Source organism: Mesoplodon densirostris, chromosome 11 (genome assembly GCF_025265405.1).
Source record: "Mesoplodon densirostris isolate mMesDen1 chromosome 11, mMesDen1 primary haplotype, whole genome shotgun sequence".
Taxonomy (NCBI): Eukaryota; Metazoa; Chordata; class Mammalia; order Artiodactyla; family Ziphiidae; genus Mesoplodon; species Mesoplodon densirostris.
Window position 1 is genome coordinate 25,474,038 of NC_082671.1, and position 27,313 is coordinate 25,501,350.

Consider the following 27,313-nt stretch of genomic DNA (forward strand, 5'->3'; position numbering starts at 1 on the left):
CACATAATTAGACTTTGAAAACTGGTTGGATAATGACTTGTCTCATAAATTCACTTATCGTGTATTTATTGAACCTCTGTTATGTGCATAATCCTTTGGCTAAAACATAATTATTTTTTCCCAGGAGGAGCACAATACCCAGACTGCCTCTCTTGTGAAGTCTACCTTAGGGCATGGACTGGTGAGAAAGGCTTATGTCTAAAGCAGAATTCTTGATTTCTACCACCCATTCCCTGCCAGGTTTTCTCCTTCAGAAGTCTTTCTTATCTCAGTAAATGGCACAGTCACTCAAACCAAAATCCTGGAAGTCATCCTCTTTCCACAACTCACATAGTCTTCCAACAAGACTGACAAACATACTCCAAAATAATACTGAATTCATCAACTTTTTATCACCTCTCCATTGCATCCTCTCTAGCCCAAGCTAATATCATCTTTTGGCAGGTCAAATATGCCTTAGAATATCTCCTCCGTCTCCACTACTATGTCATAAGACCAGGCCACCATCATCTTTACCAGGACTACTTGCTTCCGTTCTTATGCCCCCCTTCCCCACTGCAGTGTATTGTCCATCCAGCATCTCGTGATCTATCTTCTCAAAGCATAAATCTGATCATCACGTTACCAAACTTGAAATCTTCCAAAGTTTTCCTAAAGGCTATCTCTTAGCCATTTTAGCTAAAATCACACCACACGTTCCTCCCAGGAGCTGCCATGCCTTATTTTCTCCTCCCTAGCACTTATTTTTTTCCCCTAGCACTTAACAGTAACTGAAACGATTTTACTGTTTTAAATGGTGTTGTCTGTTTCCCCCAAAGAATAATGATGCACTTTAAAAGAAAAAAAGCTGTATGTTCCAATACATACCCCAGTGCCCGGTATTTTGTAGGCATTCAGTAAATACTTGCTGAATAAATGAGAGTGGCAGTCACAGCCAGGACTAAGCCTGGGGTGATTCCTCTTACTGAAATAATTGTTCTATTCAGTAGGGTCTGAGAAAAACCTGTACTTATTTTGTTAACTTTGTTTTATGAAGAGCCCCTTCACTGTGTCCGCATCTCATATGTCAATTTTATGTTGAAAAAAAAAATGGTACTGTGGTCCCTTGCTGTCATCTTACGCTGCTATCAATCTTCTATCTCCACCTAACCATGAGCATTACTTGTCACTGGCAGATGAACATGATTTTCAGCCATGAGAAAATAATAAAAGGTTCTTAGTTCTAGGGAATTCTAAGATTTTTCATGTTTTCAATGAAATAAATTAACCTCTGTTCTTTCATTTTATGGAAATGGCTCTGAATGTCATTAAAAACACACATGTTTGTGACTAGATGGATTTCAGGACTTAACATCTTGTGTTAATCTTGTTTTTTAAATCCCACTGCCAACCACTTTTGCTTGGTTGGACCACCCATATTTGGGTTTCGATGATGCATTCTTTTACGAATAGGGCCTTTTTTTCCCCATTGGAGTTTCCTACCTTATATACAAATGACTGTTTTCTACTTGCAAGGGAAAAGATACTACAATGAGCAAGTTTATGCTCCCTCATCAATTTGAATTTATTGTCAGATTTTTTTTTTCCTTTTCCTAATATGATTTCCTTAAATCAGTAGAAGTAATATTCCCTGTAGCTGTAGAATCTGATTTCAAAGAGGAAGAGGTACAATCCAGGTTAGCAGCAGAGGGAATGTGGATATGTCCCCTTAGAGAACTCAGAATTAATGCCACTTCCCTTCCCATTTCCTGCATTTCCATTTTCAATGCCCTTGACTCTGTCAAGCAAGATGTATTTACTGAGGCCTGCTACCTGTCCAGCACGATAAAAGATACTGTGGGATAAAGCAGGGGTTTGCCAAACATGACTAATGGACCAAATTCAGCTTGCTTCCTATTTTTTAATAAAGTTTTATTGGAACACAGCTACATCCATTTGTTTGCATATTATCTATGGCTACTTGCATGCTACAAGAGCAGAGTTGAGTAATTGTGACTGAGACCATAGGGCCCAAAAAGCCTAAAATATATACTGTCTGGACCCCTACAAAAAAGTTTGCCAACCCCTAGTATATAAAGCATTGACTCCGATTCTCATAGAGTTTATGAATTAATTGGGCTGGTTGTTAACACATGGAGTAATTGGTGAATCGATAAATGACAAATTGTGTGATACTGAAAAGAATAGGCACCACAGAATATTTATTGGTTGGAAGATAAATCTAATCTGCAAAGAAGCAATTAGTTAAGCATGCTGAAGTACGGAAAGCTTCCTTATACTGCCTTTCCCCCCTTATTCTGTGCTTTTCTTTGTCGAGTCCCAGATATGCTATAAAATTAAAAGATATTCAAAACCTCGTTGTCAAGGCTTTTCCCAGATGTGTGTCCTCCATAATTCCCCCAAAGAGATGGCGTTGGAGAAATAGGACAGGATTCTTAAGACTGCAACATTGTTTAGAACCATGCCTGGCATATTATAGGTCCTCAGCTATGCTTGAATAAGTGAAAGAACCTGCAGATCTAAAGGAAAGAAAATTCTGTTCAAGCAATAGCGAATGTTATTGAATATGCAGGAAGTGCCACCTTAGAATGGTGTTTCTCAGCAGGAAAGCTCCTAGTTCTTTAAGAATTAAATGGTAGTGGGCATATAAACGAGCCTGACACATGGCATGTTATAAGTGCTTAATAAGTCTTTACTGTCATTATTTAGAGGAAATTGCGTATTTTCTTTCAGACGTAGTACTAATTATACTAATATACATGAAAGTAAGAAAAGCATATAAATTAACCCTTGATTGTATCACCCTCTCAATTAAGTATTAAGAAAACATTTGTACTTAGGAAGTACATAACAGAGCAATTCACAATAGTGTAAAACTAGCTGTTTCATCGGTGTAGAAACATTGTTTTTTGATTTGGTTGTGCTGATTATCAATAATAAGCCATTAATATCTTTTAAATATCAAGAGAAATTAACTACAGTAGATGAAGCTGTATCTACTCAGCTGCTTCCCTTTATAAAAAAACATTTTATTTTAGTTTAATGTAAATTCTAAGAATACCACTCAATGAATTTTCACAAAGAAAGCACACCTGTGTAACCAGCACTTAAGTCAAGCAGAAAATTGCCAACATCTCAGACACCCCCCAACCCCGGCCTCCTTCCAATCACTACTACTCCACCAAAGGGAACCTTCTTCCATAGGAACGTATATTGTAAAGACTAATGGAGGGGATGTTAGCACATTCTTTTAAGAAGTCCACAGACTCCTTTAGGCCTTTGAGAACAATCTGGCATTTTAAGAAGAGAATAGTTTTCTGACACTGAAGTATTTCATGCTAAACATGTCAAAGTGCTTTTTACATCATCAGTAATATGCTTTGACATGTTTAATATGAAAGCCTTCAGGGGCAGACAGTTATTTTCCCTTCTTAAAATAGAGAATGAGGCAGGGTTTAACTACATGAAAAAGTTCATGATTAAAAAAACAACAGCAGTAATCAATCTGTCGTGGCTTCACTAGAATGCCCATTAGTCAGTCATGCAAACTTCACTAGACATGGAGATGTGGAAAGTGAACTGGAATGAACCTCTGTTCTGCTCTTATCCCATGCATTCAGGTAATTTTATTTTTTTGTATTTTTCACTAATGTCTGGATGGAATTCATATCTCTCCTTCCTTCTTCTCTGTTTCAAAGGTCATGCTAATCTACACTGACAATTAATTATGTGCTCTGAATAATGTATGAATATCCAAGAAAATCCTTTGAAAGATATCCAGTTTCCTATTTCTTAGAGTTCTTTCCCCATCCTAATTTTTCTGTGTTTTACTTCATGTTATATGTTTTTAAATTACTTAAAACAAACAAACATAAACAGGAGGTCATTACAATTCTTGTTCCCAAATGTTTAGTTTGGCATCTGATGCAAGGCCTCAATTGCAGGCTGGAACGCCAGAAGCTCGAGCTGAAGACAAGAATGTGGTGCGCAGGCGTGATTTGAATTCAGGAAGAGTGTTTATATTTTCCCAAGGGCCGCATTAACAAGAGTCAAGCCCTAACTGTTACTACCAACACATTATAACAGATTAACTTTTCTGATTTGTGAAGTAGAGTGTCATCTTATATGCGTACATCTTTAAAAAACCTTCTCTTCCAACTGCCCTTTAAGCTACTACAGAAAGTTTAACACTCAGTCCTTATCACATTGGAAAATGTGTTTTTGTTAAATATCCCATGGCACATATTCACCCAACAGAGTTTTACTTTTTGATATTTTCAAAATTAGAAACAAATGTCCATCCACAGGGGACTGGTTAAATGAATTATGTTAAAATGGAATACTGTGTGTCTACTGAAGAGAATTATATTTATCTACATTTGTTGATATGGTTGTAAAACCTCCTGAATCATATGATCCTGTATATTTAAATATATTTCGCTATATACCTCTGTGTGTGTGTTGTATTGCAAAATATATTTTAGTAAACAAAAGAAAAATGTGATCAATGATCTCTAGGAGGTGGGCTGGGAGAGATTTTGCTTCCTGCTATATAATCCTTTGTTTAAATATATGATATATGATTATATCTTAGTTTTAAACAGAGAAACCAGTTTAAGTAGACCATTGTATTGTTTTGTATCTATTTTTTATATGTCCTATTTCAACCCTTTTTCTTTACATTTAAAAAGTATATTCAGAATCCTCTCCAGAGCTTTGGCTAAAACAGCATACAGGTTTGACTTGAGTGTCCTAGACAGAGAAGGCCAGAGTTTTGATTTCCCATTTAAGCCATGCCGTACTTAGAGGGAGAGGCTGACCAATTAAGTCAGTGCCAAAACTGACAGTGGTACTGGGGTCGGGGAGAGTTCTCTAGCTCAGTTTCCTACTCATTCATCTGGGTGTGTTTTGTGGCTTTAATAGGATTAGAGAAACATTTGCATTGAGGCTTCAGGAGGATTTTCATGCTGCTCAACTCACAGAGCAATATAAACCCACAGGATTAAGAATGGGTTTTCTGTGAAGTGAGTAGGGTAAGAAGAGTACATGCATCTGGTTCCCTCCTTGTTTTCTACTTGCTAAGGAAGGCACTCCAAGATGTTGGGGACAGAAACGTATGTGTAGGCAAGGGCATAGTTTTCAAGGAGACACAGTATGATGTGTCTTTTAAGGAAGTTGTTACAACTGTTTAAGAAGAAAGGCAAGTCCAATTGCAAGTGGTTTGTTGAAAATAAGACCAATAGAGAAAATGACTTGTCTCTCAAATATGTTATCCCATCATTTTTGCTTAATCTTCCATATTTATTATTTCTCGACCTTGATTTTTCCTACATTTTGAGTCCCATAAATATTGAAGTTATTCTTCCTGACTACAATTCAGAGACCGATATTACCTCTTGTAATTTAGGTGAAGACTGATTTGCTCCAGCAGTCATCTGAACTGGAGGTAAAAGTAACACCCTCAAGAAACTGAGAATGCTAAAAAATAGCATCCAATTAGGATCTGTGGTGGGTTGTATTCTCCTAAGAAGAGGCCACAGCAGTGTTCCCAGACCGACATTCTCTTGCCACTCCCCGTCGGTCAGCAGAGTCTGTTTCTCCTCCCCTGAGTCTGGGGCCGGACTTTTTGAATGCCCCAACAGATAGAATGTGATGGATATGACACTGCATGATTTCGAGGCTGGATCATAATAGGCAATAAGGCTTCCACCTATCTCTTTTTCTCTCTTGAAGCACTCACTTGTGAAATCTGACCAGCAGGCAGTGACAAAATTGAAAGTAGCCTGTGTGGGGGAACAAGCATCAACCATCAGATATGAGAGTGAATGAGTCCTCAGATGATTCTAGCTCCTAGCCTTCAAGTCTTCCAACTGAGGTCCCAAACATCATGGAGCAAAGATAGGCTGTCACAGCTGCACCATATTCCAGTTCCTAACCCACCGAATATGTGATCATAATAAATGGTTGTTTTACACCACAGAGTTTGGGGGTAATTTGTTTTGCAGCCATAGTGACTGGTACAGGGCCACTTCTCCACTCAGAGATGGATAAGGAAGTATCTGCAGACAAGGGCAAAGTTCTTTTTGAGAGAAAATTTGTATCTCTACAGTGTGGCCTAGATTCAAATAGTACTTTTTAAAAGATACGAGTAGCTAATATTTTATTTGAGATGTGCAGAGAATAGTGATGAGAGAATTGGTTATTAAAATCTACTGAAGCAAGCAGAGCTTATGCATCCAGAGACCACTGAAAGGAGTCTCCTTAGATCCAACTAAGCATTCCTTGAGGTTCCAGGACGTTATAGGACTTAGAATGTTATACGCTAATAGATCATTCCAAAATACTGTCTTTTCAGAGAGAGTTCAATATGTCATTAATTAGTTCTTCTGGTTTTAGAAGCACAAAATTAGCAATGTCATAAAAAAAATTTAGGCTGGAACATTCACTGTATTAATAGATCTAACAAAGTTTAGAAAATGAGTGATTCCCAATAACAATTCCCAGTTTTCAGTGATAGAAATTAAGAAACTTGACAATTTGTTCATTTTATTGTTTTGTTATGAATTTCAAAATGTATATAATTTTCAAATAATTTTATAAATTATCGTTACTAATTCTTTTATTCCCTAAAAATGGTATGGTCCTGATTATATCTATGTACCATAAAAATAAAGGCACTCAGTTATCAATTATTTACAATGCAAACCTCTATTTCATGTGATATTATATTTTATTAATAGACTATGTAAATTTAAAGAATACCATCACTAGTGTACTGAGTATTTTATAAAATAATTTGCAGGTTTTTAAAATCATTTAAAATAATTTGTACATCTTTTTGAAGGTAAATATACCATTTGACTCTTGAAAATTTTGAAAATGTATTATGGTATTCTTTTCTAAAGTACAGTTACTAAAATAAATTAGTAATTATCTCTTCTCTTTTTGTTCTTTATTCAATAAATTCAGCAAACGTTTAGTCAGCCCCTATGATGTGCCAGGTACTGTTTTAGACCTTGGACATACAGAAGTAAAGACATCAGAATCCCCATTTTCCTTAGGGTTTTCTAGGGAGCTTACTTTTAATGGGGTACGACAATAAACAAATGTATGATATTTGGGGATGATAAATGCCATGAGAAAGGATCCATAGTTAGTGATGCAAATGAAGAGTCGGGGTGCTATTTTAAAGTGAGTGAGAGCAGTCCTCAGTGATAAACTGAGCTGGCATTTAAGAAGAGATGTGAATGTACAGAGTGATCAAGTCATGCAGCTATCTAGAGGAAGGACATTCCAGATAGAACACCATGTGCAATGGGCAGATGTAGAAAGAGTGCTTGGTTGTATTTGAGAAAGGACAAGGAAGACAGGATGGCTGAAGCAAAGTGAGCAATGGGAAGACTGCTAGGAAGTGAAGTTTTAAAAGTTTGCCCAAAAGGAAAGTGAAAAAAATGATTTACATGGAGGGGTGACTATATCAAATGCTATCATGGACTTATAATTGAGCAGTCCTTAATTAATGTCATCTCTGATGATCTCACAGTGAAGGGACTTCAGAAATTATAATTTAATCTCTGAAAAGGCTCAATGGATTTATTATCATAGCAAATCTTTTTAATTTTTAAATATATACATTTCAGAGAAGTAAATGGAGTGATCACTATTGAGTTTTAAGCATAAGATAATATATTACTAGGATAAAAGTGGTAGGGAACGCTGGATGAATATAAAAGTTTAAAGAAAGAGAGGAACAAATAGGCTTCTTTCTCTTGTTAATAGGCATTTAACTTTCCTCCATGTCTTTTCATGATTTGATAGCTCATTTCTTTTTCATGCTGAATAATATTCCATTGCCTGAATGTACTACAGTTTATACATTCACCTATTGGAGGACATCTTAGTTGCTTCCAAGTTTTGACAATTATGAAGAAAGCTGCTATAAACATCCATGTTCAGGTTTTTGTGTGGACATAAATTTTCAACTCCTTTGGGTAAATACCAAGGAGCACAATTGCTGGACCATATGAGAAGAGTATGTTTAGTTTTGTAAGAAACCACGAAATTGCCTTCCAAAGTGGCTGTACCATTTTGCATTCCCACCAGCAATGAATAAGAGTCGCTCCATATCCCCACCACCATTTGGTGATGTCAGTTTTCCAGATTTTGGTCATTCTAATAAGTGTGTAGTGGTATCTCATTTCAGTATGCGTTTCTCTGATGATACGTGATGTGGAACATCTTTTCATATGTTTGTTTGCCATCCAGTTATCTGCTTTGGTGAGGTATCTGCTAAGGTCTTTGACCCATTTTTTTAATCAGGTTATTTTCTTATTGTTGTTTTTTTTAATTTTTATATATTTATTTTTGGCTGTGTTGGGTCTTCGTTTCTGTGCAAGGGATTTCTCTAGGTGCGGCGAGCAGGGGCCACTCTTCATCGTGGTGCGCGGGCCTCTCACTGTCGCGGCCTCTCTTGTTGCGGAGCACAAGCTCCAGACGCGCAGGCTCATTAGTTGTGGCTCACGGGCCTAGTTGCTCCGTAGCATGTGGGATCTTCCCAGACCAGGGCCCGAATCCATGTCCCCTGCATTGGCAGGCAGATTCTCAACCACTGTGCCACCAGGGAAACCCCCTTATTGTTGAGTTTTAAGAATTCATTGTATATTTGAATTATAGGCTTTTATCAGATACGTCTTTTGAAATAATTTCTCCCAGTCTGTGACTTGTCCTCTCATCCTCTTGATACTGTCTTTCACAGGACAGAAATCATTAATTTTAATGAATTATAGCTTATCAATTATTGCATGGATTGTGTCTTCATTATTGTTTATAAAAAGTCATCACCATACCCAAGGTCATTTATGTTTTCTCCTATGTTGTCACCTAGGAGTTTCATAGTTTTGCAATATACTTTTAGGTCTGTGATCCATTTTGAGTTAAGTTTTGTGAAGGGAATAAGATCTGTATCTAGATTCTTTTTTTTTTTTTTTGCCCTTTGATGTCCAGTTATTCCAGCAGCATTTGTTGAAAAGTCAATCTTTTTACAATTGTATTGTCTTTGCTCATTTGTCAGAGATCAGTTGATATATTTATGGGGGTCTATTCCTGTACTCTCTATTCTGTTCATTGATCTATTTGTCTATTCTTTCATCAGTACCACACTGTCTTGATTACTGTAGCTTTATAGTAAATCTTGAAGTCTGGTAGCATCAGTCGTCCAATGTTGTTCTTCTCCTTCAATATTGAGTTGGCTTTCTTGGGTCTTTTCTGTCTCCATATAAACTTTAGAATCAGTTTACTGACATTCACAGAATAACTTGCTGGGATTTTGATTGGGATTGCGTTGAATCTACAGAGTGATTTAGAAAGAACTGACATCTTGACAATATTGAGCTTATCCATGAACATGCAGTATCTATCCTATTTAGTTCTTTGATTTTTATCCATCAGTTTTATAGTCATCCTCATATTGATCTTGTACATATTTGTCACATCTATACCTAAGTATTTCATTGTGTTTAATTTAAAATTCCACTTGTTCATTATTATATAATAATGTAATTATTCTATTACATTATAATTATAATAATATAGTTATTATATAATTATATATATTATATAGGAAAGAAATTGACTTTTGTATATTAACCTTGTATCCTGCAAACTTGCAATAATTGCTCACTAGTTCCAAGAATTTTTGTCAATTCTGTAAGATTTTCTACAGTCAGTCATGCCATCTTTATCATAAAACAAAGACAGTTTCATATCTTCCTTTCAAATCTGTATACCTTTTATTTCCTTTTCTTATCTTACTGCATTAGCAAGGACTTCTAGTATGATAATGAAAGGAGTGGCTAAGAGGGGACATCCTTGCCTTGTACCTGATCTTAGTGGGAAAGCTTTGAGTTTACCACCTAAAGTATGATGTTAGCTCCAGGGTTTTTGTAGATAGTCTCTGTTAAGTTGAGAAAGTTCCCACCCTTCCTAGTCTACTGAGAGTTTTTATCATAAGAGTGTGTTGGATTTGTCACACAATTTTCTGCATCTATTGATATGATCATGTGATTTTTCTTATTTAGCTTGTTGATGTGATGATTACATAATTAATTTTTGAATGTTGAACTAGCCTTGCATACTTGGGATAAAGCCCACTTGGTCATTGTATATAATTCTTTTTATACTTTTTTGGGTTTGATTTGCTAATATTTTGTCAAGGATTTTTTCGTCTAGGTTCATGAGAGATGTCTGTAGTTTTTTCTTCATGTCTTTGGTTTTGGTATTAGGGTAATGCTTGCCTCATAGAATAAGTTAGGAAGTATTCCCTCGGCTTCTTTCCTCTGATTCCATATAGGTTTTGACTGCTAAAATTTCAAAGGAAAATAAACAGGACCGACCTCTGTTCAGAGAATATGACTAGATTTTTAGTTCATCATACTTAACATTTAACAGATTTTTAATATATATGGTTATATTCAGAGTCATTATATTGGCATTTCCTGAAGACTTTAAACTCCATCGTGTCTTTTATTTAGAGAAATCCGGGCATACATCAGCAAAACTATCATTTTTCATCCAAGCATAGTGATACCTATGTAGTAAATGAGGTGGTAAGTCATTTGGATAGGTCATACCCATGGAATTTCTATATGATAATAGTCTGCATTTGTTTTACCACACACCATTTAGATTACTTGATCCTTCTGTTCCCTTGCATAATGTCATTTGTTTACATTAAAACACAAGAAGAAAGAGTTTCAGTGTATTGGCTGGATTTGTTCACATTAAAACACAAAAAGAACACGTTTCAATGCATTAGCTATATTGCCTTAATTAAGTGGATCCTCAGACAGTACACTGTAGTGGAGAAAGAACAGATGTCTTGGGACTGTGTTGCTACTTTATATGGTATTTCAGGAGTATCTCAAATGCAGTGTGCACTTATGGATAACTTTTTTTTATATATAAAATTATCCCCCCACCTTCATTAATCTTACTTCCCAGTTCCAGTGCATTTGTAATGCTTGGTGAAGATGGGTTACACTTAAGTTACTTTGCCAGATATTTTTCTGAACTTTTCTCACCTGTAAATATAAATATATAAATATAAATATAGGTGATGGGAATTTTTATTGAGATGGTTATTTCTGTAGGAATTCTAGTTTACAATCATTTGCTTATTTTGTATGTATAAAAAAGGGAATACAGAAGATCAATGTTACTTAGTTGACAAGAAAAGTAAATGATTGAAATAGAAACAGAAGTCATATAATACCTTTTACACCAGCCTTACAAATGCCTCTGGGCTATAAACCATCAATTTTTGAAATTTCTACCCAAAATGCCACCAATTCTGCTTTGCAAATTCCCTACAGATTTTTAAAGGAAGGAAGAGAAGATTCTTGGTCTTTTCTTGCTTTCTTTTGTTTACCGTTACTGGATTGTCCCATTTTATGGGAAAGCCTTTTAACTTTAACATTGTAGCATAGCATAGGTATACTTTTCATCTTAGTGAGAGAAGTATAGTATATGATTAGGAGTGTGTGGTTTTGAATCAGATTTCCTGGATTAAAACTGAGCTTTGCTATTTATTAGATTCGTAAACTTGGGCAAGTACTTTAACCTTTCTTGGCCACATTTTGTTCATCTGTAAAATGGAGATTAAAATAGTCCCTACTTCACATAGGATTATTATGAGAACTAAATGAGTTACCCCATGTAGAGTGCTTACATTACTTGACACATAAAAAGTTCACTTTTGGTGTTAGCTATTAGTGCTGTTATTTTATTGAGTTCCCTAACTGTATAGTTGAGATCAGAATGTCTTTGGTTCTACTCACTCTGTCTTGAAGTATTTGTTAAATATGTTTTTGTTCCAGAAGTGGTTTGTGACAACTTAAAATATATGTATTATTAAATTTCATGGTGAATGGAAAATGAACACCAAATAATGAGTGTGAAGCTGATAGTCAATATAAATATATATTTATATTTATGCCACAATGTCCTGTCTACTTACCAAAGTTAAAATTGCTTGGAATTTCCTGGGGACAAAACTATCATATTTTATCCATAATATTCATAATTTTTAAATTGATTAGGAACTTTATGTTTCTTTCCAGATATTATAAGTTAACTTGTTTGCCTAGGCAAAATTTCACTGCTATAGTTTTAAATCCATCCCCTTTATATGTTTTTTTTAACATTTTTAGGTGTTTTTCACTCTTATAGTTTGTGGATGAAATACTCTATTTACCAGAGAACAGGGGAAAAAATAAAAGAGGGACTTGCCAATGCAACTTGCATACATATATGTTCAGGTGATGGGCATAACCTGATCATTATGATTATTTTATTTTTTACCATTCATATACTCTTAAGCCATTCGAGGATATTTTATTCTATTAGTTGTTTTTCAGTGCCCAAATTAAAATTTCCAATTTAGTGGAAATTTCAATCTCACTGACAACATTTTGAGCCTCAATAAATTTTTGTTTCTATTATACTAGTAGACACATACAGTGTAAACTTGGTACATTTAGCACTGGGATTTATATTTGCCTCCTAGTAACAGAAACTAGAAATAACAATGGCATAAGCAAGTCCAGAGGTAAGCAGTTTAAAGCTACGGAAGCTTAACAAAATCATCAAAGATTCAGGATCCTTCTGACTTTGTACTTTTTTAATCTTTAGCACTGGCTTACATGATGAGTGCTATAGCATGGCAGCTGGGGCTCCAGTAAACACATTTGTGATAGAAGAAAAAGGAAAGGTGCAAGAGCCAAAAAGGGAAAAAAATTCAGGACACGCATCTGTCCCACTTTTAAGGAGCTGTTTTGGAGTTCCTCCCCAACAACTTGTACTCACGTTTCTTTAGCTACCCTTGGCAGCAATAAGGGAATGATACCTGGAGGATGTTCACATTTTTCCTGGGACTAAACTGTAATTTTATTGGTAAGAAAGAAGAGTGGATATTGGAGAAAGAACTCTCAAGCTTTGCCATAATCCCTGACTTCTCATATCTTCTGTTTGGAAGGTGTTCAGTGTTAAGTTTCTTCAGCATCTTCTCTTTGAGCAGGTGCTATTACCATTTTTAGGCAATAATATCCAAATTTAGCTCTCTTAATTTAAACCAAACCTCCTTTACTTGCTTACAAGGAGGAAGGTTAGGGTTTTCCTACATTTCTCAATCCAGCTGGGATTTTAGGAGGACTGACAGGTGCTTTCCCACTTGGTTCACTCAGTAGGATCAATCTGTTTTAAAATGTGCCAGACAGATGGTATTGTGTTTTTTCCAGGCTTCAGTGATCAAGTACACACTATAAAATCCTAAATGATGAAGAAGAGCAGCCCTATTTAAAATGAGAGGAAAAAAGTCTATTCTCACTAACTTCCATTTGATTAAATGTTTCTTTGTTCCACTGGTTCTATTTTGAATACTGAGGATTTCCTAATGGGAATCAGGTGTGCATCCAAGCTGCAGAGCAGCTCACCCTTGGGCTCATAGCCACTTCTCTCAGTAGTGGAAACGAAGATAAGCACAGATTCTCAAAGCCTCAGAGGTACCCCGAGGTGAGGTCTGTCCTACACAGTGCCTTTATGAACACTTCCCCTTTCTTTCGTTATGGACCTAGAAAGAAGTAATCCAATTGTTTTTATATACAGCCACTGAGGTTTACAGATTCTTTAAGGCATATGTGATGTATTTGATGTGCCAGTTTTTCTTTAGATGCTTCTGTTGCGTTTTCAGGGAACCATTTGTATGTTAATACAACAGAAACCTTCCTGAACCTACCTTTTAGGAAAAGAAAATAATTACATGTTTTAAGGATGATATCTAGAGGGATTTGGGCATCTTGACAAGTTTCTGCACAAGTGTACACAATGCAATAAACCCCTACATATTTATAGCAAAACAGATACTGTGCCAAAGCCCCCAGCCATACCTGAAGTTCTTATCTGAGAAGGCACTGTACTATTGTGGTTTAGAGAATAGCTTAGTGTGATACACACCTGGATTTGAATCCTGGCCCTGCCACTTGGGCAAGTCATAACATCTCTAAGCCTTAGTGGCCTCATTCAGAGTTTCAGGAGAATAAAGATGAGATAATACACAGTAGAGGTTTCCCAGTGATGCCCTGCACTTATGTAATTTCCTTACCTTGAGCCTGGGCCGGGCGAAGCAAAGTTGGCTTTTGGGAAGATCACGGCCTCTATCTTGGGCGCTGTCTTGCTCTCTTGGCGTACTCTCATTCTCTCTCGGTTGCTTGCTTTGGGAGAGTCAGCTATCGTGTTATTAGGCATCCTTGTGGAGAGGCTCGCGTGAGCTCTGTCGGAAGTGGATGTTTTGAGGCCTGTCGACAGCCGCTCGGTGAGCTTGGAAGCAGCTTCTTCCCCTGCTGGACTTTGAGCTGACTGCAACCCAGCCACAGCTTGATAGTAACCCCTCAGTAGAGACCATGTGTGAGAGGCACTCAGGCTGCACCCAATTTCCTGACCCACAAAAATGGGGAGACCATAAATATTTGTTGTTTTTTGTTCTAAACCACTAGGTTTGGGGTGATTTGTTACACAGTAATTGGTAACTAATACAACACAATACGGAGGTTCACCTGTGCATAGCAGGTAATAATAGTAACACTGTTCTCAAAACAAGAGAAGATCAGACTCAATCCAAGACTGTTAATTTTGCCCTGTAAATCAACTTCAATATATGTGTGCAGAGAGCTCAAAAATAAGCCTTGTGTACAGTTCTTTGCATGCTTTTGTACATTGAAACATAAAAGGCAAAATATATCAGTTATCTGAGAATTTTAAGATAGCACAGGAAGACAAGAACCCAAGAGGTCATGTAATTCTCCTACTTCAAAATAAGGTGAAATTTAAATTGCTGAAAATCAAAACAAAAGAGTCCTACAGAGAGTAATTGGCAGATATTTTTCCTTGGATTGACACAAAAGAATTGCTAAAATCTTTAAAACTTGACTTGATGAAAATACAAGAGTTTGTGTTTGTTGTACTTGAACAATTTGTTATTTAACAATGTTTGTTTGGGATTTTTATGTTATTTAATTTACAAAAGGCCACCCTACAGATTGCAATATTTGCACTGACCAAAGTCTTAAAAAATGTAGAACAAGGCTATTCATGGTTTGGGAGCATGTAACAAATTTTATTAAAAACTTTATGTGGAATGTCATATTAAAATCAGTTAGTCTGTCTTGCCAGAATCAATCCATTTTTTATTTGAGATAAATTCTTGCCATTGAACTCTATAAAGTGGGATATGGAACTTATTAATAGGTAAATACAACCTTATGGATCAGAGCCCTAAGATGGGATTACTGTACAATTACTATTCTACTATACAATTTTAGTTACCTTTTCTTTCGTTCTAAAATTTTCCTAAATCTGTGGTTTTTAAAAATGTTTTGGAAATTGTCTGAATTAGGAGTAAAGCAGTTGTTACCAGAATTATATTCTTTTCAAATTTATTAAACCTCACATATGGAAGTTTATACTAGAAAGTCTAGTGTCTACATTCACTCACTACCACAGTGCATCCTTTTCTGGCCAACTGCTGTTGCTTAACTTATAAGATCGAATAAGATTGTATTCCAAGGTGGTATGCCTGCACATTAAGGTCTGGAATACATATTGGTTTATGCTGCCCAGATGATTTAGTGAAGAGCAAAAATGAGTATTCCCATTTCCCAGTGGATTCTATGGTAGTTTGGGATAAAAAGGCAGAACGGCCCAAATATGTAGAACTTATTTTAGATGATTCAAAAACAGAGAATTGACTTACCCTAAGACATCTTAAAAACAAAACAAAGCAAAACTCACAGTTCTTTAGTTGTGGCCAATGGGGTTTAAGACTCTTTATACGCGTTTTCCATTTACTCTGAAAGAGCATCTGTAATTCATCTTGTGCTTGGTGGAAAGTTACACAGCTTCTTTATATGTTGAGATTTTTTAACTAAATAGTCAGATAGACTTGAAATATATTTCAAAGTTGAAAAAGTTTCTCAAAGAGAGTAGGAGATGTGAACTCCGGAGTGAGAGTCTTCATGGGACGTGATGGCCTGTGAATGTTTTGGTAAAGAGGTCAGGTCTACATTTTCAGAAGTTCAGGTTGAGGCAACTGGCACTGCCTTAGTTCAAATCACTCTCCTGATCATACTGAATCTTTTAGAGTTAGAGTCATTCTAAACATATATTTATATGACTATTATCCTCAAGTTGGTTCAAAGTCTCTTCCAACATGATTTACAATAATGACATAGTTATATTCCCAGAGAGGGGATGTTCTATCTCAACTTCAGCTTTATATACAATATATCCCTCTTGCAGTCAAATTTACTTCTCTGCAAATATAAAGAAAAGAGTATTTATTTCTTATCTGAAAATATAAAGACTATTTTAAAAGAGAAACTCTTTATGGTTGGTATACCCGTAATAAGACAGATACTATAGAACTTCCATTAATGCTACAGTTATATTACAGATAAGTCCAAATTTTCTTAGGCTGAAATGCAGAATTTGAGGATACAGGATAAAGGTAAAGATGGTGGTATTTAAAGCAAAAATGTTTAGATGTCACAATAAAAATAATCACCATTCAAGAATAACAATCATCTTCAAGTCTGTGAGTCCTTATTATTTGTTCATAAAATGAACCAGCCCATTATGAGTATATATGCATATTAAGTTTTAAAATTGATTCATAATCTACTTCCTTCATAGCTACATTGAGAGAAAGGATAGTTATATCATCTCACCCAGAATGGTTGTCAGCACCTTTCTGGTCATGGTGCTGGTACTCTAGGGATGAATCTTATCTGTCCATTGTCAAATGTCCACTGTCAAATTGTGAGGGCACAGAATCTACTTGATACATAGTAAGGTTTATTAAGCAAAGATAAACTCAGGCTAATACTTTTAAATGTATTTTGAAGAAGTATATTTTTTAAGTGTAGGAGGACATATTAGGTTTGTGAAATTGGTCTGTTAACAACTCAATGTATCAGTTTTCCACAACTGTAAAATGTAGATGTTAGACTAAGCAGTCTCAAAAATCTCTTACCAGTAAAATTCCATGATTATTTATTAAGGGGAAACTGAACCAGTATAATATTCTCCCTATATATACAGTTTGTTTTTAGTCTAGGGGAGTTCTCAAGAAAAATTGATTTGTGGTGTATTTTCCAAAGAATGCTTTACACACACACACACACACACAATTCCAAGGTTTAAAAGCTTGAGACACATTACCTATGCTCTAGTCATTTTGGCAATTCACAATGCTTATTATTAGCACAAAAGCTATATAAAAGAAACCTTTTTTATCCTACATTTCCGAAATGCCCTCCAGTTCATCATAACTCAATAAATGGCACCATCATTCTAAGAATCACCTTTTACTTCTCTTTTCCTTTCATCCCTACTTCTAATCCATCAGCAACTCAAGTTGGTCCTATCTAAAAATATATTTTAAACCTGACCTGCTGTTTAAGCCTCTATCGCCAACAGTCTGATTAACTTTATATTTTCCCCAGACCGAAAGTCTCCTAACTGGGTTTTATTCTTCTGCTCTTGCCCCCCAACAATCTCTTGTCCCCAGTACAATGTGATTGTCGTCGTTGTTGTGGCTGTGCTGCACGGCTTGCAGGATCTCAGTGCCCCAACCAGGGATTGAACCCAGGCCATGGCGGTGAGAGCACCTAGTCCTAGCCACGAGGCCACCAGAGAACTCCCTACAAGTGTGATATTTTTCAGACACAGAGTATGGTCACACTCTTGCTCAAAACTCTCCAGAGTCTTCTGATGACCTATAGCACCCTTCCCGCTCTGGCCACTGTCTACTTCTCTGATCTTCTCTCCTACCAGTCCCCCCCTCACCTTGCTCATTTTGCTCCTGTCTTCTTTATTTATTGCCAGTCCTTATTCAAGCCAAGTCTGAACCCACATTTTGGTCTTTCCTCCTGTGGTTTCATCTGCCTTGTAACTTTCTTTCCTGATGCTTTTGCGTGGTTGGTTTTCTCTAATCATCCCACCCAAAAGACGTCCCCTCTGTCCCTGTCAAATCCTTTACCCTACTTCGTTATTTTTTATAATAATGATCTCTACCTGAAGAATATTAATTTATCTCCTCAAACTAAAATTTAAAAAAAACTAAAATATAAACTAAAGTAAACTGTAAAGTATATAAGAGCAGAGAATTGTTTTCTTCACCACTGTATTTCTCTAGTGCATGAAACAGTGCCTGGCACATAGTAGGTACTGAATAAATATTGAATAAATGAGTGAATGAAAGAATATATGAATACTCCTAAACTCCACTAAATTCATACCTCCTTTCTCAGTGTCACTAAACCGTCTTTGTTCCTGCTAATCTGCTTTCCTAGAATTTCTTCCACATCTTGCTCCTCTTTAAGAAGACACTCTTGGGCTTCCCTGGTGGTGCAGTGGTTGAGGGTCCGCCTGCCAGTGCAGGGGACGCGGGTTCGTGCCCCAGTCTGGGAAGATCCCACATGCCGCGGAGCGGCTAGGCCCGTGAGCCATGGCCACTGAGCCTGTGCGTCCGGAGCCTGTGCTCTGCAACAGGAGAGGCCACAACAGTGAGAGGCCCGCGTACCGCAAAAAAAAAAAAAAAAAGAAGACACTCTTGGTACTCTGTTCCAGTCCTCTTCAAATCTTGCTCAACCTCTGTCACGTTTTCTCTGCTACATTCTCCCACAATGATCTCTCCCCCATTCTGACCTTCCACTGGACTCAGTCTTTACTGTATATATCATCACATAATTGTTCTTTAATGATTGTATATGTCTCTTCAAAACGATTATACACTTCTTAAGGACAAGGCCACTATATGTATACTTTTGGGGGGCTCAGAGCAATAATGCACAAATAGTGGCAGTCTTAACTTTGTTACTGGTCAGCTGATTGACCAATCAATCAATGGATTGGCTCAATCTCAAGCATGTAAATGAAACAGCTTGAGGATATGTGTGTATGTGTGGGGGATGCATATAAAGTCAGAAAAACAAAGGCATTCATACCCGAGCAGCACTGTTAAAAGGGCAGCGTTGCAATAAAAACGGAAGAACTATTTCACTTCTTGTCAGAAGGTAAATAGTCCTTCTTACCCAATGTGATGACATCAACTGGGAAATCCGCCTGAGTAATTACAGTTCTGAATCATCATACTTGACCTTTCTTCAATGCCCACGAAAGAGCTTGTTAGTGAATGTGAAAATGGAATACATTAAACATATTACTAAACATAAAACATATGTTTATGAGTAATTTTCTATCAGTGGATTTGCTGGATATCTTTTTAAGCATAAGTTTAAAATATGTAGGAGGGCAGGTTGGAAAAGTAACAGTGATAAAGGTAGGCCTAATATTTTCATATCTTCTGGTATATCTTATTGGTGAAAGCCCAGAAGATATTGAAATCACAATTAGTACTGTGTATTTAATATTTAATATATATATTAATTATATATATACATATATTTTACATACATATATATATTCAAAAACAATGTATCAGGGCTTCACTGGTGGTGCAGTGGTTGAGAGTCTGCCTGCCGATGCAGGGGACACGGGTTCATGCCCCGGTTCGGGAAGATCCCACATGCCGCGGAGTGGCTGGGCCCGTGAGCCATGGCCGCTGAGCCTGCGCGCGTCCAGAGCCTGTGCTCCGCAACGGGAGAGGCCACAACAGTGAGAGGCCCGCGTACCGCAACAGTGTATCAGATTTTCTGGGATGTAAACAGTGTTGTTAACAGTCCCATTAAAACAAGTCTTTTTTTTTTTTTTTTTTGTAGCTGAATTTGAATTTTGCTCTCTTGACCAGCATGAGTTCACCATGCATCATATTGTGTCTTGGTGATAGGAAATAAAAGCTAAGGTCTAGAGATGTTTTGTTTTTCTTTTTCTTTTGCTATGGCATGAAATACTAATGGAAAGGTAAATCTAATACAGGAAATTTTTGGAAAGTCATGTCTTCTTTTTACCCCCTAAGCTTAATATTAACTTTTAATAAGTAGTATGTATGCTTCTAAATGGTTTTCAGCAGTATGCTAGCAAACTGAAGAGATGACAACGAGGGAAAAAAAAGATTTATAAAGCCCAGGTGTCTGTTTCAGAAGCCTCAGAATTTCCAGGGTTTTTTTCAGGTATCTGAAAGAGTAGAACAGCAGCTGAAGCAACAGTAAATAGAAGGGAAAACAAAGCAGCAGAGCTACACTGTTATGAAGAGATTGTAAATACTACAGCCAGTGTTTGCTGCCGCTACTCTGGACATAACATTGTCAGTGTGAAGTCACAGAATACAAATCTTTGATTCACTTTGAGATGAAAGCCACAAAAACAACTAAGTCCCACTCTTCAAGGGTGCAAAAAGAATATTTTGCCAAAATTTATCTTGCCTCAATAAAGGATAATAAGGTCATGCCTAATAAAACTGAAACTGTTGAAATTCAGGAATTCGCCAAGAACATCAGTTTGATGTACTTGTTTCAGAGAGAGGAATTATCCCTGAACTATAAGAGAAAGGTCTCAAGTGTCCCCCTCATAGACATGATCTTACATACCATGCCCAGAAAGCACCCACCAAAGTGGAATCTTAGATCTGAAATGGCCCAATTTATCTTCTTCCTCACAGAGTATGTCACCTTCTTGCCCCTTAAAGTGTTGAACTCCTGTTTATTTAGTAGATTCTTGCCTTCAGACAGTTCTTGGGAGGCTTGGGAAAGATGTGAAGTTTAGCTACCTAAACCCAAAGTCAGTACATCCATCATCTTATGGTTTCTAGTTCCAGGGTGACCTTTAACACAAACAAGAGAAGGGAAGTGCTTGGTATGTTTAAATCGAAATCTCTCAAACTTTTTTGTCCTTGTACATATCCTTGCTTTTTAAGAAATTACAGGATATTCATTCTGATGCATAACCCAGAGGATTGTTACTTAACAACAATCGCAGGTTGATTGCTAGTTTGTGCAATTATGAGTTTGTGCTATATGCTATCAAAAGGAGAAGTTGCTCCTCTATCTAACATTCATAAATTCTAAGATATTAAATCAATTTTGTTTTTAATTGAATTCCTGATTGTTCAGGGTAGGGCTTCTAAAAGACTTTGAATTATTATATCTAATGTATGTATATGTATATATATATATATATATATATATATATATATGCATGTTATGAACCATAATAGTAAAACAAACCCCCATGAAGCCACCTCCAAAATGAATCAACATATTTCATCCTGATTCCATCTTCCAAATACAACTATCCTGTTATGTTTTTTTTAATAAATGTATTTATTAATTTATTATTTATTTTTGGCTGCATTGGGTCTTTGTTTCTTCGCCCCTTGGAGGGAGAGGGGCAGGGGAGCGCTACTTTACATTGTGGTTGCGCGGACTTCTCATTGCCATGGCTTCTCTTGTTGCAGAGCACGGGCTCTAGGTGTGCGAGCTTCAGTAGTTGTGGCTCCCGGGCTCTAGAGCACAGGCTCAGTAGTTGTGGCGCACGGGCCTACTTGCTCCACGGCATGTGGGATCCTCCTGGACCAGGGCTTGAACCCATGTCCCCTGCACTGGCAGGTGGATTCTTAACCACTGCACCACCAGGGAAGCCCTATCCTCAGTTTTGATTGCATAATATCCTTGGCCTTACAAAGAAAAGTTATATTGCTTATTGATGTAACTCAAAATAATATACTTTTATATTTTGCTTGGTTTTTGCATTTTATGAGAAAAAGGGTATTGGACTATCTGTAGTCTGATTGTTTCCTTTTTAAATTCAATTTTATTACAAGTGTTTATTAATTTATATTTTTCTGAAATAGTTGATGGTATGGTTGGTAATATGGTAGGTAATATGTGATATATTAAAATTTATTATACAGTTGTAGTAATTAAGACAGCATTATATTTGCATAGGGATAGGTGAATTATCTATGGAGTTAGACTAGGGAGCCTGAAGACAGATTCATGCATATGTGGAAACCTGATTTATGACAGAAGTAGCATTGCAGATGACATATTTTTTGGCTCAAGCAGTTTCTATAAGATATGCTAGCATAGGTATACAGAGGTCTGTGTTGATAGGTGTTCATTACAGCATTGATTATAATAGCAAAAGATAAGGAACAATTCAAATGTCTATCAATAGAATAATTTTTAAATAAGTAATAAAATAATCCATTATATAAAATTATAAATATACAATGGAAAACTATGCAACTGTTTAAAAAGAAAACAGGGAAAACTGGTCCTCCCATACACTACAGATGGGACTGATAAATTGGTACTCTCACTCTGGAAAGCAATTTGGTAGTAACTATCACAGTTTAAAATATGCAAGTCCTGGGGCTTCCCTGGTGGCGCAGTGGTTGAGAGTCCGCCTGCTGATGCAGGGGACACGGGTTCGTGCCCCAGTCCGGGAAGATCCCACATGCCGCAGAGCGGCTGGGCCTGTGAGCCATGGTCGCTGAGCCTGCGCGTCCGGAGCCTGTGCTCCACAACGGGAGAGGCCACAACAGTGAGAGGCCTGCGTACTGCAAAATATATATATATATATATATATATATATATATATATATATATGCAAGTCCTTACAGACAACCCAATTAAAAAATGGGCAGAAGAGCTGATTAGACATTTTTCCAAAGAGGAAATGCAGATGCCCAACAGGCACATGAAAAGATGCTCGACATCGCTAATCATCAGGGAAATGCAAATCGAAACCACAATGAGATATCACCTCACATCTGTCAGAATGGCTGTCATCAGAAAGAACAGAACTTACAAATGTTGGCGAGGATGTGGAGAAAAGTGAACCCTCCTACACTGTTGGTGGGAATGCAAATTGGTGCAGCCGCTGTGGAAAACAATGTGGAGGTTTCTCAAAAAACTAAAAATAGAACTACCATATGACCCAGCAATTCCACAGGTGGGTATATAACCAAAAAAACAAAAACACTAATTCAGGAAGATACATGTACCCCAATGTTCATTGCAACACTGTTTACAATTGCCAAGGTATGGAAGCAACCTAAGTGTTCATCAACAGGTGATGGATAAAGAAGATGTGGTATGTATGTATGTATGTATGTATATATATATATATATATATATATATATATATATATATATATACACACACACACACACACACACACACACACACAATGGAATATTGCTCAGCCATAAAAATGAAATAAATTTTTGCCATTTGCAACAGCATGGATGGACTTGGAGGGCATTATGCTGAATGAAATAAATCAGACAATGAAAGACATATTATATGATATCACTTATATGTGGAATCTAAAAAATAAACTAGTGAAACAAAAAAGAAGCAGACTCACAGATATAGAAAACAAACTAGTGGTTACCAGTGGAGAGAGAGAAGGGGGGAGGGACAATGTAGGGGTAGAACTAAAAAAAAAAGGATTATTATGGTATTTTATGAAATCATCTGTGTGAAACTTTGAAATTATAAAGCACTATAGAATTTAAAGAATCTTTCTTTCAATAAAAAATAAATAATTAAAAGAAGCACTGGACATGAATGGATGAAGAGGGGTGACTGGCTAGGTGTCTAATCAAAAGGCTGGCTTTCCCCATCTAGAATGTTGTGCATTACTCCATGGATTCTGGAACACTGAAGGCAACAACTGCACAGGCAGTAGAAATGAATTACAAATACTTTGGCATCTAAGAGAGAAGTATGTGTCTAATCAGCCCTTTGACTGTAATATTTTTATGTCAATTACCTAGAAGTGTCAGAAATTTTACTTTTTCTCTTAGTGAGATATTTTTTCATTAACTTCATTTATTCTTCACATATTTACTGACGGCCTTGTGTATTGAACCTCTGCTTTTTGTCTTGCTCCTCTCCTAGTCTATTCTTCATACAGCGCCCATGTGAACATACATATGTTCAACCACAATTATATCATATTATATTATTTTTGCATCTAAAAGAATAAATAAAATAAAATAAAATATGCAAATCTTATGATGTAGAAATTCCATGTATTAGAATCTCTCCCAGAGAACCCCTTGGACAACTTCTGAAGGGAGTGCACTCAGGTTGTAAATTTCCTTGTTGCTTCATAAACAAGACAAAATTGGAATAAACTTACATGTCTATCAACGGGAAAGTGGCTAAATAAATCATGGAATGCAGTCAAGCAGTTTCTTGAAAATGAAATAGGAAAAATTTCCAGTAATGACAGTGGAAGAAAGTGATTATGTGAACCCTGCCATAGTTAACAATTACAAGATCTTGACCAAATATTTTTTTAAAACCTATCTTTAAATGCTTGAAAACACCCAAAGTAGACAGAAACCACTAGGAATGGACTGGACCAAGGTGTTGGTATACCCTTCTGTACTATTTGAATTTGGACCAAGTGCAAAATAATTTTATAAAACTGCAAATAATTAGATTTCAATCTGTTTTATGTGTATTAAAATGAAACATTAAAAAATTCAACTTTAGTCTCCTACATAGATTTTAAATTAGGTTAAGCATGTTTTTACTTTTAGAATGAAAAGTGCATCTATCATTTCCTAGTAGATTGCCTTGCTCTATTCGGGTTAAGTATTTATTGATTCAGTCAATCTCAGCAAATATTTATTGAATGTCAAACATGTGGCCAGACCCTCTTCTAGGTGCTGGGGTATGATAGTCAGCAAGACAGACAACTCTCTGCTCACCTGGGGTTTATCTTGTAATGAACTGTCTTATTTGATAGAGACTTGTAAGCAGAAAGTATATATTCACCTAAAGGTATCATCTGAGAGAGGAAGAAAAAAAAAAAAAAAAAAAAAAAAAAACATGGGAAAAAAGGATAAGCAGGAATCTTACTTCTTTATGTACATTAAGATCCCAAAATATAGAATTGAAGGGAGTCTTAGTAGTTTTCAATCTTTTTACATGAGGATTTTGCTAAATATAATATATTCTTTTTTGATTAATTCTTAGGATACTTCAAAATTTTAATCTTTCATTTTTTCAGTCATTTTGAATTCAGTGGATTATGGATGTGTAATTTAATAGGGAATTCTTGTTTGGATTTGTCTTTTTTTCTTTTATGTTGGGGGGAGCATGTAGGAGGAATAGTCAACTTTTACATAAATATGACAGGTATGTATCATGAAATGGAATTTATTTGGCTTTCTTTTGAGTTCCTCCGTTCTTCTATAACCTGTAGGTAATGTGTTGTCATTGGTTATTTTTACACAGTGAGCAATTTTTTAGGGCAGAAGAGTTAGAAACCCTTTTTTGATGTATCCAATGATCCTTACCATCCAGAAAGTTCTTTGTTATATGACTTTTATTACTAAACCTCTTTGGTTTTGTTCACTCTATTTGTTATTGATACACTAAAACAATCCTAATAAAAAATCTATAACTCAACAGAAAAACCAAGTCAAATTTGTTTCAACAATATCACATGTTTCTTAAAATAAACCTTTTCCAAGAACTTTCTCTAATTTCAGGAAATTGTTTATATCCTCACCTATCCTTTGTCCCAGTTAAACTCTATGCATGGAGTAATTATGCTGTTTTTCTATACCATGTTTTTCTTCTGTTTTTTGCATCTGTTGTATTTTTTATGATATTTGTGGATGTCTAGTCTGTATATTCATTAAGAACTGGTATTTTTATATACTATTTTATATTATCTGAAATCACTCTGATCAGATTTATGGTATTTCTCCAATAACTGAATACCAACATCAATTATAAAATTGTAATGATTATCATCTCATCTTAGATGATAGGCCGGAAATAGTGACTGCACTGTCTCTGAGTTTAAAGCACTATTTGATTTTCTAAATCATTATCTGAAAAGGTTTCTCTAGTGGGCTTCTGTAGCATAATATTCTTTAGCCCTCAACTAAGTATATTCTTTTTCTCTTTCTCTCTCTCTCTCTCTAAAAAAATTCAACAGCTTGATCAAGTCATCCGCCAAAGAAGCCTGTCCAGTTTGGAACTGTTCCTCTCTTGTGCTCAGAAACAGTTAAGTGCTTTAATAGCTACGGAACCAGTTGACATTGAATAAAGAGAACGTGACAAGCTAACCCACACTGGCAATGGATAAATCATTAGACCTCTAAAATACATGCTGTGAATTATAAAGATGCTTTTGTTTTCTTTCCAAACCTTGGAAAATTGATTTCCACTTCAAGGATAAACCAAAACAGTATTTAGAAGAACTACAAGAGATCTAATTTATTTTCTTTTGTTTTCTCCTTTACATTTACTATTATTTTATTAGCAGTAGTAGTAGCAGCAACAAAGAGTATGATGTGACCCCAAAACCATTGAAAATTACCAGATTACCAAAAGTTAATTAAGTAAACTTTATAGCCTCTGGTGCCCTGTTACATTGTATTTGGCAAAAATAGTAAATATTTTTTACTTATTGTTTCACAATGACTTGATAAGATTCTAGGATGTCATCATACATTTATTTGATTTTGAGGATAGAAACAGCATGGTTTTCAACATCACCTATTTATCTATGTAACTTAGATATAAAACACTGATATGACAGAGAATCATTCTGAAATTACCAAGCCTCTTTTCTGTAGTGGGATCTATGTATTTTCATTGGTAACAATTAACAACACTAAAGATTATTAAATTAATTCAGCTTTGATCTGATGTACCATTTAAAGGAATATATGTGTGTAATGTGCTTATTTCTTATTTCTTTTCTTCAAAGTCACTATGAATCAATAAAATCATTTTTCTTATGAATCATACCATGAACTTAATCTCTAGAAAGAGAATATAACTTAGCCATTTATAGGGATTCGGGTTCAAATATAAGAGATGTGAAATACTTTCCCAGTACTTCAGAAGGTACTTAATTCATGAGCAGAGTGCTTCAATGTGAAATCATGAATTTTGGGGTTTTTTTTTTTTCAAACATCAAAACTAAAATATCCTTACAAATGTATGCAAACATTCTGTCTTCTTTTCTGAAATGCTCCTACTTTCATAGGCTTTGTACTTTTCTGGGAATTTCTCAGTGTAATAAAAAAGAGCTTCAAATCTTATTTGGTTATTATTATTTTTTAATATTTTTTTAAAAATTAATTATTTAAAAAAAGTTTTTTCTTACTCAAACTTCTACACCCATGGATGATGATGTTTTTAATTTATATCTTCCCCTAAATATTATAATAATATTTATCAAGAATCTTTAAATGTTAATGACTACTTAGGTTTCTCTTACAAATTTAAATAAGAAATTAAAGCAAGCAGGCCACTGACT

The 27,313-nt window shown here is 35.8% G+C and overlaps 1 protein-coding gene across 3 annotated transcripts in view; it reads left to right on the plus strand.

The window, feature by feature from the left end:
• Positions 1–27,095, plus strand: part of CCDC91 (coiled-coil domain containing 91) — a 416,560-nt gene extending 389,465 nt beyond the window's left edge. For 2 of the 3 annotated variants that reach the window (XM_060113428.1, XM_060113430.1), the window contains one exon: positions 25,982–27,095. In XM_060113428.1, the coding sequence (XP_059969411.1) occupies positions 25,982–26,092 (111 nt within the window). In that variant the 3' untranslated portion in view covers positions 26,093–27,095. Of the gene's footprint in view, positions 1–124; positions 1,244–25,981 lie in introns of those variants that run through there. The other variant, XM_060113429.1, reaches the window with a different exon arrangement.
• The last annotated feature ends 218 nt before the right edge of the window (positions 27,096–27,313 follow it).